The sequence below is a fragment of the Alosa sapidissima genome, chromosome 16, assembly GCF_018492685.1.
Source record: "Alosa sapidissima isolate fAloSap1 chromosome 16, fAloSap1.pri, whole genome shotgun sequence".
In the NCBI taxonomy this organism is placed as follows: domain Eukaryota; kingdom Metazoa; phylum Chordata; class Actinopteri; order Clupeiformes; family Clupeidae; genus Alosa; species Alosa sapidissima.
Window position 1 is genome coordinate 17,071,050 of NC_055972.1, and position 13,686 is coordinate 17,084,735.

Here is a 13,686-nt window from a genome sequence, read left to right on the forward strand (position 1 = left end):
CCAGATCCCTCTCCCATTGTGCAGTGACAGTGTTTGACTGTTTGTGTGTGTGTGTCAGACAGTGTTTGACTGTTTGTGTGTGTGTGTGCGCGTGTGTGTTTGTGTGTGTATTTATGTGTGTATTTGTGTGTGTGTGTGTGGTGTCTGTGTGTTTATTTCTGAAATGTATTCCCACAAAATATTTATACTTGAATTTAATTTATTTAATTTAATTTAAGCTATGAATGGCTTCCATTTTAAACTGTTTAGAATAAAAGCATGTGTGTGTGAAATGTGTGTGTGTGTGTGTGTGTGTGTGTGTCTGCAGAGGTGACGGTGCTGTATCAGAACGGGCTGCCGGTGATCTCAGTGAACCTGCCGTCGCGGCGCGAGCGCTGCCAGTTCACACTGAAGCCGCTGAGTGACTGCGTGGGCGTCTTCCTCCAGCAGCTGCAGGCCGAGGACCGCGGCATCGACCGCGTAGCCATCTACTCCACAGGTGCACACCTCTCTCTCTCTCTCTCTCTCTCTCTCTCTCAATCCCTCTATCCCTTTCTCCTCCTTCACACTCCCTCACCCTTCCCTCTCCTCCAGTCTTTCTTTTCTTTCTTTCTTTTCGCTAAAATACCGAATGCCCAAAACACTGATTATGCATGAAGCACACGCTTGCAGTGTGGGAATGTTAACACTCCTCTACTGCAGTGGAGAACAGTTTGAACAGGCTGCTGCTCCATACAGTACATGCATTCAGTCTCAAACACTTGACTGTACACACACACACACACACACACACACACTCTCTTTTTCCCTTATACAAATGCACACAAACACACACACACACACTCTCTGCCACTCTCTCTGACACACACACACACACACACACACACACACACACACACACACACACACACACAGATAGGGAGAGTGTCCCTGTCATGATGAGAGCTCTTGAGTGTACTCCTGATGAGTTCTAAGTGGCTGTGCTCCAGGCCTGGAGAGAGCACCACACGCATCCTGCCTGTGTGCCAGTGCAACCCTGCGGGGAGAGGACGCTCAGCTGTCCCTCTGCACAGGTGGACCCACCTCACTCATGAGGATGGCTCATGTACATACACAGATTAACTTTCACTTCACTTTGGGCTTGTTTACCTCCCACTCACTCTTACAGTGGTCTCTCTTACTCTCTCTTACTCTGTCATTTGCTTCCTACCTATCTTACTCTCTCTCTCTCCTTCTTTCTCTTCATCATTCTCTCACTCCACTTCCTATCACTCTTACTCTCTCTCTCTCCTTTTTCTTTATCATTCAAACTCTCCACTTCCTACCACTTTCCCTCTCTCTCTCTCTCCTTCTTTCTCTTCATCATTCTCACTCTCTACTTCCTACCTCTCTTTCCCTCTCTCTTTCATGTCTCTTTGTCTCTTTCTCATGTCTCCTCTCTCTTTCTCTCTCTCTCTCTCTCTCTCTCTGTCTGTAGATGGGGTGAGAGTTGCCTCCTCCACAGGCATAGATGTGCTGCTGCTGGATGACTTCAAGCTGGTCATCAACGACGCCACATACCTGGTGCGGCCGCCTAGTAGAGGTGAGTTAGGGCCAGGAGATTCAGAGTGTACCTTTGATTACAATGCTCTATCTTTTTCCTACATATCTATTATTAATTTTGTTTGTAAGGGAACATGTACAATTTTAAACATAAATGTTGCCATTTGATGCATTGTACCCGAGTTAGCTAAACATCTGCAGTCCTCAGGGCACAATTAGATAGCCAATATAGACCAGACAACTTTCAACAGTGTGTCTGTGTGTGTGTCTGTCTGTGTGTGTGTGTGTGTGTCTGTGTGTCTGTCTTTGTGTGTGTGTGTGTCTGTGTGTGTGTGTGTGTTTGCATGCCTCAGAGCTGCTGGCCCATGAGCAGGCCGAGAGGCTTAATGATGTGAAGTTCCTGGTGCAGCAGCTCTACACTACGCTGCGCATCGAGGATCACCAGCTCAGCAAAGAACGCGAGCTGGTTGTACGACTGGAGGACCTCCAATCCCAGATCCGCCCACTGGAAAAGGTAGCCCAGCCTGTCTCCTAATGTCATACAGGGTTCGTAGTACTTCGTACGTTTTGAAAAAACCTGGGAAAGTAATGGAATTTGAAAATGGCAATTTCCAGGCCTGGAAAAGTTTTGGAAAATGAAAAACACCCCGAAAGTTTTGGAAAAGTCATGGAAATTTGCGTGACCCGTTGCAATCAACTGAGAAATGTATCGTGTTTCGATAGATTATGTAGCATAGCCTACTTCCTTGTGTCTGTCGCGCGGAGACCAGAGATCGGCCTTTTCTAACTCTGCCCTCCCTCTACTCATTCGACTCGCTTTATCCATTGCCGTAAAACACACAAACAGTGGAAGGGAATAGGGAGAGGGCGGAAAGCCTAATTGTCTTTGGTTGCATTTTTTAAAAATATAATTGTCATCTTATGTTTGGTGCATTAGCCTTTTAATCCGTTGTTTAGTCATGCAAGGACCGAAAATATTTCAGTCGATGTCATGCACACCGCAAGGATTAAAGTTCTCCGTCGTATGACGGATTTCCGTCAATTTGATTTTAGAAATGTCATATTTGAGATCGATGCAGATCCGGTGAGAAAAAAAAATAGGAGGGGGGGTCTATCACCTTTTCTTTTCCTTTTTTTAAAACTACAAATATTAGGTCCAATGAATGAATGTGTGTGATGGTAAAAGACCTAATAGTGTTCTTGAGAACTTTCTGTGTCTCAATCAGAGACCGCTCAAGAAGATACGTCAGCCATGAGTTTCGCTTTGTTTATATTGTAGCTACACGCTTGTCTCATTGGCCTGGGGCGGTTGCTTAAAAAAAAAAAAAGAACACGTCTGGAGGACGGTCAAAGTTGGATTATAGTGACACCATCGAGACAGCTGATGAGGTTGCCCAATCCGTTTAACTTTTTTGGATATGATATTGTGAGCTCTATGTGCGAATTTGGAGGCTGTGTTCTTTCCGTGCATCAATGAGACAATTTCTTACTATCGCAAACTCTTGTCAGGGGAGGTCATTCATTTTGGGTGTCACCTATGACTTGAACAGATAGCCTGCTACCAGAACCTTGCATATTAGCGTCATGATTTGTGTGCGTCTATTTGGCAAGGCCACTAGCTGTCATGGATGCGTTGCTAGTCAAGTTTACTTATATAGCGCATTTCATACACAGAGGTCATTCAATGTGCTTTACATAAACACCAATGTGCTTTACATAAACAACAATAAAGGAAGGCACAGGTGTCAAAAGTTAAAAAATAAATGGAGATGGGCGGCTGTTGGAAACGGGGGAGAACTAACAAGCCATGGTGTAAAAAAATAAAGTGCCAGGGGTTTGCTTTTGCGCGGTTTGCTGCAAGAAAATTGTTTATGGATGCAATAGGAAAATGTTTTAGCACGCCAACAATCAGAAGACCGCCATAAGGTTAACGTTCTTGCACTTCAGGACATCTTCCCTACCTGGTGCAACTAGCCACCACGACAGAGGTAGGCTACGTTTATCTATGGTTGACCGTGTTTGCGCTCAGAAAGTAGGCTACGCATGTTCTTTCATAGCGCAACACGATTGTCGTTATCAGATGCGCAGACCTCCTGCATGAGCACACACAGTATTGCTGCTCATTGGAAAACTTGAGTTGTCTGTAAAACTCAAAATTACCATGTTTTCATTAAATGCAGATGAGGCAACACATGGAAATATGAACAATATCTAGACTGTTCTGATTCGTTACTTTGATGAGGAAATGTGAAGTCTTGCAAACTTGATTTTATAGATTTTACTTAGTGTTGAATTGCATATTAACAAGAAACAAAATCTCCCCTTTAAACACTTTTGGCCTGAAGTAATTAAATAAGAGTGTGTTAAAGCCTTTCTACAATATTGCTGCAGTAGAAAAGAACAGCAATGGCTAATCAGCAATGGTCAGGGATGGTATTGAAATATTGTTTTGTTCAACAGGAAAACTCAATCTCAATCAAGAACACTCTCAATTCGCCTTATTCACATGGCTAAAACGAGGCTACAGGGTACACAAACCATAGGATTGTTATGTTCTATGCATTCACCTGTAGGTGGCATTAATTACATAGTAACTTAGTACCCTGTAGCCTCGTTTTGGTGTTTATTTGGTGCTTTACTTTGCTGTTTGCATCTTTTTGTACATTAAAAACCAATAGGTCGCGATAGGGGTGCTATCTCTATAGGTAGATATGAACAACGTATGACTTATGACCTGAAAAAAGTTCAGTCAAACTATTTTTTTTTTCACTTTAATCCCTGACACCGATGTTGTAGCCTATTCCACGTTGTCTGCATTGATATTATCTATTTCCCGGTTGCAGTCAATTTTGTGAAGACCAAACCAAATTTTACAGTATCGCACACCACTATTCGCGGTAGCCTACTGGGAGGCTACAGCCCTGTTACTTCAGCATTGAATCTTACTAGCCAGTGTGTGCGGCGCTACAAAGCTGTGTGAATTAAAAACGCAATTACGTGGTCATGATGAACCGACAGTGTTGAAGAAGAGCTGATTAGTAATTGATCAGGCTATTACATTAATCAGGATTTCAATGTGTGGAGGGTATTTGTCTACAGTAGGCGATCACATAAAGTTAAATGCACAAGTTTGCTTAATGTAGGGCTGAAATATAGCCTTAGGCTATGTGCCTGCTGGTGTGTCAGTGTTGGCCTACATTTTGTATGTATTAGAAATACATAGATAAACCTTAATTTTAATTCAAATTTCCCAAGGACTGTTTCGAAAGAATGGATTTCTATTTTCGTAGGCTAGTTGATGTTTTAGGGAATATAAGGTCATGGAAATTTGTCGAAAAGTCATGAAAATTCTCTGGTGGAAATGTGTACGAACCCTGGTCACAGGCATGACTCAATATGTTACATAGAGTGCAATCTTTTTACACTCATTACAGCTATATCCAATCAGTTCAATAAATCATTTCATTTCAATAAATTTCATCATCAACATCGGTCTTTGAGTCTATCTCATGCCAAGTTTCCTGACTTTTTAGTGTCATGAGGCTTGTCATTCTTGTCTGTTATCTAAGAATATGTGTATGGTGTGTGTGTGCGTGTGTGCGTGTGTGAGTGTGTGCGTGTGTGCGTGTGTGCGTGTGTGTGTGTGTGTGTGTGTGTGTGTGTGTGTGTTCCCCCCGCAGGTGAAAGCGGAGCTGAGCAGGAAGGCGGAGCGCCGCACCACCTGGGTGCTGTGGGGTGGCATGGCCTACATGGCCACGCAGTTTGGCATCCTGGCGCGCCTCACCTGGTGGGAGTACTCCTGGGACATCATGGAGCCCGTCACCTACTTCATCACCTACGGCACCGCCATGGCCATGTACTCCTACTTTGTGCTCACGCGCCAGGTAAGCACGGCACGGCACAGCACAGCACAGCTCCATTCAGGCCTATTCTGCTCTATTCTAGGCAGCGTAACTCATTTCTTGATTTGCAGCTCCATTCAAACATTCAGACATCCAGACACTTTATTTGCATGACAAAATGCACAACTGTGTCAAAGGATTGTCGAGCATTTGGAAACATACTTACTGTCCTCACCCCCACCACCTCACACTGCATGTATATTCAGTTGGTCTAGCATCCCTCTTTTGCCTATTTTTATTCTCTCTCACTCTTTCTCTCTCTCTTTCCATCTGTCTTTTTTTCTAAGCCTCCCTTTTTTCTAAGCTGTTCTTTTTTTGTGACCCATTCCTCTCCCGTATGTTCTGGTTCCTCTCTCTGCTTTCCCTTACTCTTTCTGTTGTTTTTCCCTCCTTTAGTTCAATCTTCCTCCTTTTTTTCTTTCTCACTCTTCCTCCCTTTTTCTTTCTCACTCTCTTTGAGTCCCTTTCTGTTCAGGCTTCTCTCTTCTCCCTGCCTCTGAAGGCAATGCCTCCATCATCCATCTTTTCCCTCTCTTACATTTTCTCTGCCTCACTCTCTTTCTCTCTCTTTCTCTCTCTCACACACACACACAAACACACACACACACACACACACACACACAAGCTGGTGTTTTGGGTTTTATGAATATTTTAAGGGCAGAAATGGGAAGAAATTGCTGTTGTCTGTCGACTCTTCCCATTCATTGTTTTTCCTCACCTCTCTCTCTCTCCTCTCCTCTCCTCTCCTCTCTATCTTTTTCACAGGAGTATGTGTACCCTGATGCCAGAGACAGACAGTACCTGCTGTTTTTCCATAGGGGGGCTAAGAGTAAACGCTTTGACATTGAGAAGTACAACGAACTAAAGGGGGCCATTGCTGAGGTATGTGTATGCCCACCTCCATCACTCCCTCCCAAACAGATACACGCACACAGTTCTTCTCCACTGTCTTACGTCTCTCACATAACATGCTTTCTCTCTCTCTCTCTCTCTCTCTCTCTCTCTCTTTCTTTCTCTCTCTGGCTCTGTCTCTCTGTCCCTCCTGCAGGCCGAGTTAGATCTGAAGCGCTTGAGAGACCCTCTGCAGCTCCAACTCCCTGTCCAGCAGCTCACCTCCATCAAGGATTGATGGAACCAGAGCATCCTTTCCTCTCCAGCCCTCTTCCCCATCCCCCCCATCTTCTCTCTCTTTCTCTCTCTTTTTCTCTCTCTCTCTTTCTATCTCTCTCCCTCTCTCTGTCCACCCCTCTCCTCTAGTCTTTTTATTTCTCCCCTTTGCCTTTTTTTAAATCCCTCGCTCTATGTTTCTGTCTTCCTCATTCTGACAGAACCATCTCTTCTCCTGTTTCTGGGAGGGATTTTGTTTTCTTTTCCTTTTTAAAAAACTTTTCTGGCTGAAAATATTGATGACAACAACAGCAAGTGTGTATAGAAGGTTGAAATCGAGAAGGTGACAAGAGACAATGGATTGATATCGATAAGGATGAAGGTGAACTTCATGCAGGGGCTTGTTGACAGCCAGGCAGAGAGGTACTGAAAGACCAGCAGCCAATACCACCTCCCACCAACACCACCCCCGCCTACAGCAAACCTCTGTGGACAACAGGAACTTCCTGCTTCTGGACAGGAAATGACGCGTACAAAAACATATTGCAGCCTCAGAGCCTTCTGGAGGGTAGATGTGTCTCACAACACAGGGTGACTGAGCAGGGCTCTTGACTGTTCACACACACACACACACACACACACACACACACACACACACACACACACACACATACACACACTGTGTGGAGTCAGACACATGGAGCTCCCTCAGCCTGTCAGCATCCCTGTAGATGGAGGTGAGATTCAGGACTCATCCTAAGAGTCAGTCAACAAGGATGGACTCCCACCCACTCATCTTGCCCTCCATCATGTGGGACGCACATCTCACTGAAAGAGCTGCTTTGACCTTCAACTGACCTTTAGCCCGCCGGTATCTGCCCCGCCAAATCCACACAACCACCCAGCCTCTCTGGTCATTTCTCGGTCCCTTCTTGGCTGAGGCTCTGAAACTGTGCTGGCTGCATTTCATGGTTCCAGAGCCCCCTGAGCCTTGATTGACAGCTGCTGGGACGAGTCTGAGCTGCTGCTCTCAGCTTCAAGCTCAGTTCTCTCTCGCCAGTGTGAGACACTACAGCGGCCGACGGAACATCACTGTGGGTTCTATTGTTCCAAAAAAAAAGAAAGAAAAAAAACAAATTCAACATAAAGAAACATTTTGGCACTTTTTATTTTAGAAGCCATATTATATTTGTTATGAAAAAAGAGAAACAATCAATCATAATGAACAGAAAGCTTTTTTCTCTCTTTGTTCCATCTCACTCTCTCTCGGAGAGAGACTGTCTTGTTTCAGCCCCATCTTGTCAATCACAACATTTCTGTCAGTGCCCACTTCAGCTATCAGAACTGTGTCATATACCTAACCACATGCCCCCCCACACACACACACACACACACCTGCTAGCTGATAGATAACAGTACTCTGTGAGTAGTATGACTACTCTTGACGCCTGCTTGCCAGTGCCTACTAACCACTCCTGTACAAATCTAGAGTACATGTAACATGCAAATGGAATGCGCTAGCGGTGTGAAAGATGCAGAGCAGGGATCTCCTCCAGCTTCTCCGCCACACAGCCTCAGCCTGGCCCCAGTCTCCTGCACCACCATCCCCAGCCCTGTCCACTACCACCACCATCCCCAGCCCTGTCCACTACCACCACCATCCCCAGCCCTGTCCACTACCACCACCATCCCCAGCCCTGTCCACGCCATCTCTCTCCACAGTGCCTCTCAGTGTGCAGAACACCCCAGTGCGCTGCCTAGGGCTCCCCTGCATCCAGCTCTGCCACCACCACCCCCCCCCCCCCCCCCCCACACACACACACACACCCACACATACACTGTCCTGGAGCGCTGCTTTGTACGCAGGACTCTCCAGTTGTGCTTAGGTTCCTCGCCACAGAGTGCATCGCTGTGCCGCACTCTCTCGCCTTGACATCTAGTGACGAGATCAACGCGAGTCTCGACTATAACGGTGGTAACAAGGACACTAACTGCAAATTCAGCATTGCATCGCAACTCCCCATCCTCTCACGCAAAAAAGAGTCCTCAAAATGCCAAGAATTTTAGTGGGAGGATCGAGGGCGACATGTAAAGAAGTCAAGTGGTGATGTTGGATGGGGGAACAGATGTAATATATACATAGATCGTAGTTTTAGTGTGTTCTCTCGCACACATCCAGGCATGCTGTAGAGCGAGATTGTTGCATCTTTTTAGTCTGTGTGTGTATGTAGGTATGTATGTATGGATGTTCTGTATGTGTGTGTGTGTGTGTGTGTGTGTGTGTGATGTGTTTGTAGAGAGGGCCCGTGTTAGAGGAGCGAGACACGCATTACCAATATCACACATGGAAACAATATCTCGAACCCTGTCAAATAACCTTGACGTGATTGTCATTTCTCGAGCATATCCTTATCAAATTGAGTAAGGTTGTTTACATACAATGGCTCAAGCGAACCCACAAGACCACGTTGGCTAGAGAGACAGTAATTTATTATATCCTCTGGCCAAATGTTGAATGAATTTCTTCTTCTGTTTTCTTTTCTTTTTTTTTTTTTTAAAGGTGACATTTTAAAGCTTTACCCTGAGCCTTCTCATTCAGAATAGCTACATATCCACATATCCAACATATGCATCCAAGGAGTGATTTAGACCTCAATACGCGCACACGCACACGCACACGCACACGCACACACACACACACACACACACACACACACACACACACACACAAACTTGGCCCTCCAGACTCCAAGGCAAAGCAGACTGCTTGCATGCACTACTATAACCCTTATGAATTAGAGATGTGGTGTGGTGTGGGAAGTACAATGTAATTGTTGTCATTAGGACACGTCGCCCTTGTTTACGTTCTCCATTCAGTCCTCAATGGGCTGTAGTTTTCTGCAGAAGCTTGAAGCCATATCTGTGTTTTGTGTTTCTGTGTGTGTCTATAGTGGGTCTGTTTAAAATGCGTCTGGGCCCTGTCTGCTGTTAGCAGGGGAACGGTTGGATTGTCTGTCAATCCGTCCGTCCGTCTGTCTTTCTGTCTGTCCTCTCTTCCTCTGTCCGCCGGTCTATGGAATGCAGGGTAGGCCCAAAGCTGAGACGGCCAGGTGACAGGTACCCATGGGCATCGGGAAGCACAATCAAATCACCCGACTCCCCATGGGCCCTCACACCCCTCTGTTCAGGTGGTGTCCACCTGAACCATGCCACAGCTATGAGTGTGTGTCTGTGTCTGTGTCTTTGTGTATGTTTGTACACACACGTGATTCATATGTGATTTCACATGTGTGTACAGGCATTTTTGGCCTGGACAGACGTTCCCACAGCCACACTTGCTAAGTGGTTAACACCCAATTTGACACAGCAACTGACTTGGTGTTTATGAGGTGAACGGTAGCCTCACAGAGGTTGACTGGAAGCTAGTAAAGCTACTGTAGCTAGTAAATGATTCTAGGCAGTTCACACATGTTAAAATGAACTAGATTCCAACTGAGAGCCCTGTGGTCTTGTGTTGTATGGCAAGACACATGGAGAGGGCATGTGCAAAAGGGAAAGTGTGTGTGTGTGCGTGCATTTGTGTGTGAAGCAAAGGGCAAAGTGTAAATCAATGAACTATCCCTCTTCTGATTGGTCCAGATCAATATCATCAATTATTTTTTTCTCTCTCCAACCTTTATCATCTAGGGTCATGAATCTCACTCAGACCTTCCGCTGCACACACACACACACACACACACACACACTTACTCACGCTCACATGTTAAATTAGAAGGCAAGGCTTGGTCAGCGATCTATGAGCCCCTGCATCTCCAGTTGACCCCTGTGAACCTCCATTTCTATCCTGCTCGCCTCTCTCCCCTGTTTCAGGGCTCCACTCTCATCACCTGTTTTCCATTGGATCACTACTCCTTTTGTCTTTTGTTGGTTTTTAAGTTGGTGTTTTGGTCTTTTCTTTCTTTCTTTTTTCTTTTCTTTTTTTTCTACAAAAATATATCAAATATAGAGAACTATTCAAATGCGGGTGTTGCATGAATGTATGTTTACATGGGGAAATTATATAAAAATGACATTGAGAAAAAAAAATACAAAGGCAAAAATTATTTATGAGACATGGACTCTTTGGATGCAGAGGGCGAGGTTTGGCTGCCGCGCCCCCCTTCCACGATGTTCGGGTCTGCTGTTGCCAAAGGTGACCTTTGACCCCTCGTCACTTCCTGTCTTCCCTTCTGTCTCCGTTCAACTGTCCTCTATTCTCCAGTGTGTGACCCATGTCCTCTAGGGTTCCCATCCTTCCCTCTCATATTGACCCCTGCTCCCTGCCTTCTTTCAGCTACGCATTGGCCACCAAACCTTATAGTCACTTGGGGCGACTCAAGCCAAAAGACTTTTCTGCTAAATGACTTTAAGGCAAAAATGTAATGCAGCAGTTAGCCACTTATAGTCATCTAAATGTGTGACGTGGAGCAAGTGCTGGCAGCCTAAATTGGCTCTTTAAAAAAAAGAAAAAAGTAAACATGATACAGTTATGTCTGCTTGACTTGACATGGTCTGTGTGTTTTTGGTTTTGTCCCTATTCAGTTCAGGATTTATAGCCAGACAAGCCATCATGGAAGGCAGGGATAGGCCCAAACTTCCCCTCTGTGAGTGTGTGTGTTCAGTGTGTGTGTGTGTGTGTGTTATGAGAGCAGAGAGAGGGGCTTATGCTCTCTGCATGTTTCGGGAAGAGCTCCTGAGTGCACGTCCCCCCCCCCGTCTTTCTCGTTTACCTCACTCACTGACCTCCCTCTCTTCATCCATCCATCCATCCATCCATCCATCCACCTCTCTTTTGTTTTTCTCCAGCAGTTTCAAGCACTTCAATTTTTTTTAAACCTGCCACCTTTCTTCTTTCTCAAATCAAAATCACATGTATTTAGTTTTGGTTGTGTGCATTTTTATTTTTTATTTTTTATCCTGTTTGTGTGCACTTAGATTAAACCTATGTTTAAAAAAAAAGCAAAGAGAGTTATGCAGGATCCATGATTGAATGATCATTCTAGTTCTTAGGTTTCCCTATCTCTTTTGTTTCCTCTCATTGGCATCGGATGCTGTAATGTTGGAAGACTATAAAAATGAAAATGTAAAATCCTGTATCATTTAAGAAATGTGTATAAAAGAGAAATGTAATTCAGTTATCAATAAAATACTTATCCAGTTTTGGAATTCTTGTGTCACGTGCCATGTTTTGTCATTTTCTTAAGCAGGTTTGTATAAGTTGCTATTGTCAACATGTCAATCCTCTTTTACCATGTACCATATGAAGCCAGTTAGTTACTTCCCCTCTGAAGTCTCATTCTAATTGGATAAACCTTAATATGTTTCTCCAATGGGCCATAATGGATAAAAAGCTGAATCAGCAAGGCTGAGCCATTCTCAGATTAACGTTTTTATGATGACATATACTGTTCCTCAGAGAGTAGCCGCCAATGGATGTTAGTAGCTGGATGTTCCAACTGACCTCACAAACGTAGAGACCTGACAAAGACAGCCATATAAGTAGACACCAGCCGTTATAGGCAGAATTAAGTCTCCGTCTTGACTGGACCATTCGGGACTGTCTGCCCACTCTACTGTCACAATCAGTGCCGGCCCAATTTGTTAGTGGCCCCTGAGATGGCTCTTTGTGGCGACGGGATGTAATGTTATGCTGCGTAAGAGGCTGTCATGCTAAAGTGGTGTGAGGGGCACTGCCATTACATTCTGGGAGTCTGCATAGTGCTGTCTGTTTAAGGTGAAGAGCTGATGAAAGTGGGAGATGTTTACATTCTCTTTGGGAGATGAGGACCACAGAAGCGGAAACACAATTCAATTACAGGCTCAAAATGTTCAAAGTACCTTGAAATCGGGAGGAGACGATGGAGACAAAAGTTTTGTTTTAGTGATGTTTCTCGGGTCTTTTATCCATGCTTAATCAAAGGCGTTCATGGAATTGGTATGTTCTGTCCACATGCATACGGTCATGTACAAGCCACTATTTTGCAATAGGTAACACATGGCGCTTGTGGAATAGTTTGGGTTTCCATGTTTACAAAAGATGGATGAGAACACTATATCCTTGACCTGATCATCTGGGCATCCTTGGCCTCTGCGCCTTCCTGTAATTGCTGGATATCCTCAATAGATAGGCTTGTCTGCACTGTGTGGCTGTGTGTGACGAGAGAATACACATCCCATCATTACAGAAGAACCACAGTAATGAGAGAGATCTGTCAGTGTTCACATACAGTGTATTCTGTATTCAGAGATTCTTATATACTGCCTTAAAAGGCAAACATCTAAAATAATATCTGCACATAATCGTTACTTTATATGCCATCAAACATTACCTGCAGATTCAGTGACTGTGTGTGTTCGTGTGTTCGTTCATGCACAAAAGTGTTTGAAGGTGTACCTCATCATGCATTCAGGGGGGGCAGCAGGCAGGACCCAATCAGTGAATGTGATGTTAATCCTCTGGCCCACAGAGAAAGTACATCTTCATTAAAACAGTAAATCTGCAGTCAGACCTAGAGGGAGAGAAATAAGTGAGATGGTCTGCAAGATGGGCAAGAGAGTAATTGTGTAAGAGGCCTGACATGTTCCAGCTCGTTTCTTCTAACGGCCTCATTGATTAGAGGAGCCATTCATTTAATTAAAAGACGGAGGGGGGAACGAAATCTGCCCGCTTCAGGTTGAACCTAGGCATCTTACAGGAATTCACAATACCAATAACGTTTTATTTCTTATGGGAACTACACTTTGACATAGAAAAGCCCTTACTTGTGCTATTCTCCAACAGCAACTATATGTCTACCTCAAAGAGTGCAAGAACTATTAGTGAAGTATTGTGATAGAAACACTGGTATAGCTGTATATTCTTCATTAGGCCTTTGTGTCTGTTCTGTATCTTTGAGATATGAAGACAAAAACATGCGTAAAGACAGGAAGGAAGAATGGAGATTCAATGAAAGAGTGTATCAGAGGAATGACAATAGATGAATGGGCTTCAACGGGAACTTGGTTTTTAAGGTTGTCTGGGGTTATCTGGTAGCTACAGAGAGAGGTGGAGCTGAGGGGAGAAAAGGGGTTTAGAAGTTTGAAAGGAGATAGTGGTTTTTAAAAAGGAATGTAGAGA

The 13,686-nt window shown here is 44.5% G+C and overlaps 1 protein-coding gene across 1 annotated transcript in view; it reads left to right on the forward strand.

Moving 5' to 3' along the window:
• The window catches only part of mcu (mitochondrial calcium uniporter), a 66,376-nt gene extending 54,630 nt beyond the window's left edge, over positions 1 to 11,746 (forward strand). Inside the window, exons 4-9 of the mRNA XM_042066387.1 lie at positions 308 to 478; positions 1,457 to 1,561; positions 1,875 to 2,035; positions 5,202 to 5,405; positions 6,189 to 6,305; positions 6,472 to 11,746. Of these exons, the coding sequence (XP_041922321.1) occupies positions 308 to 478; positions 1,457 to 1,561; positions 1,875 to 2,035; positions 5,202 to 5,405; positions 6,189 to 6,305; positions 6,472 to 6,552 (839 nt within the window). The 3' untranslated portion in view covers positions 6,553 to 11,746. The remainder of the gene's footprint in view (positions 1 to 307; positions 479 to 1,456; positions 1,562 to 1,874; positions 2,036 to 5,201; positions 5,406 to 6,188; positions 6,306 to 6,471) is intronic.
• The last annotated feature ends 1,940 nt before the right edge of the window (positions 11,747 to 13,686 follow it).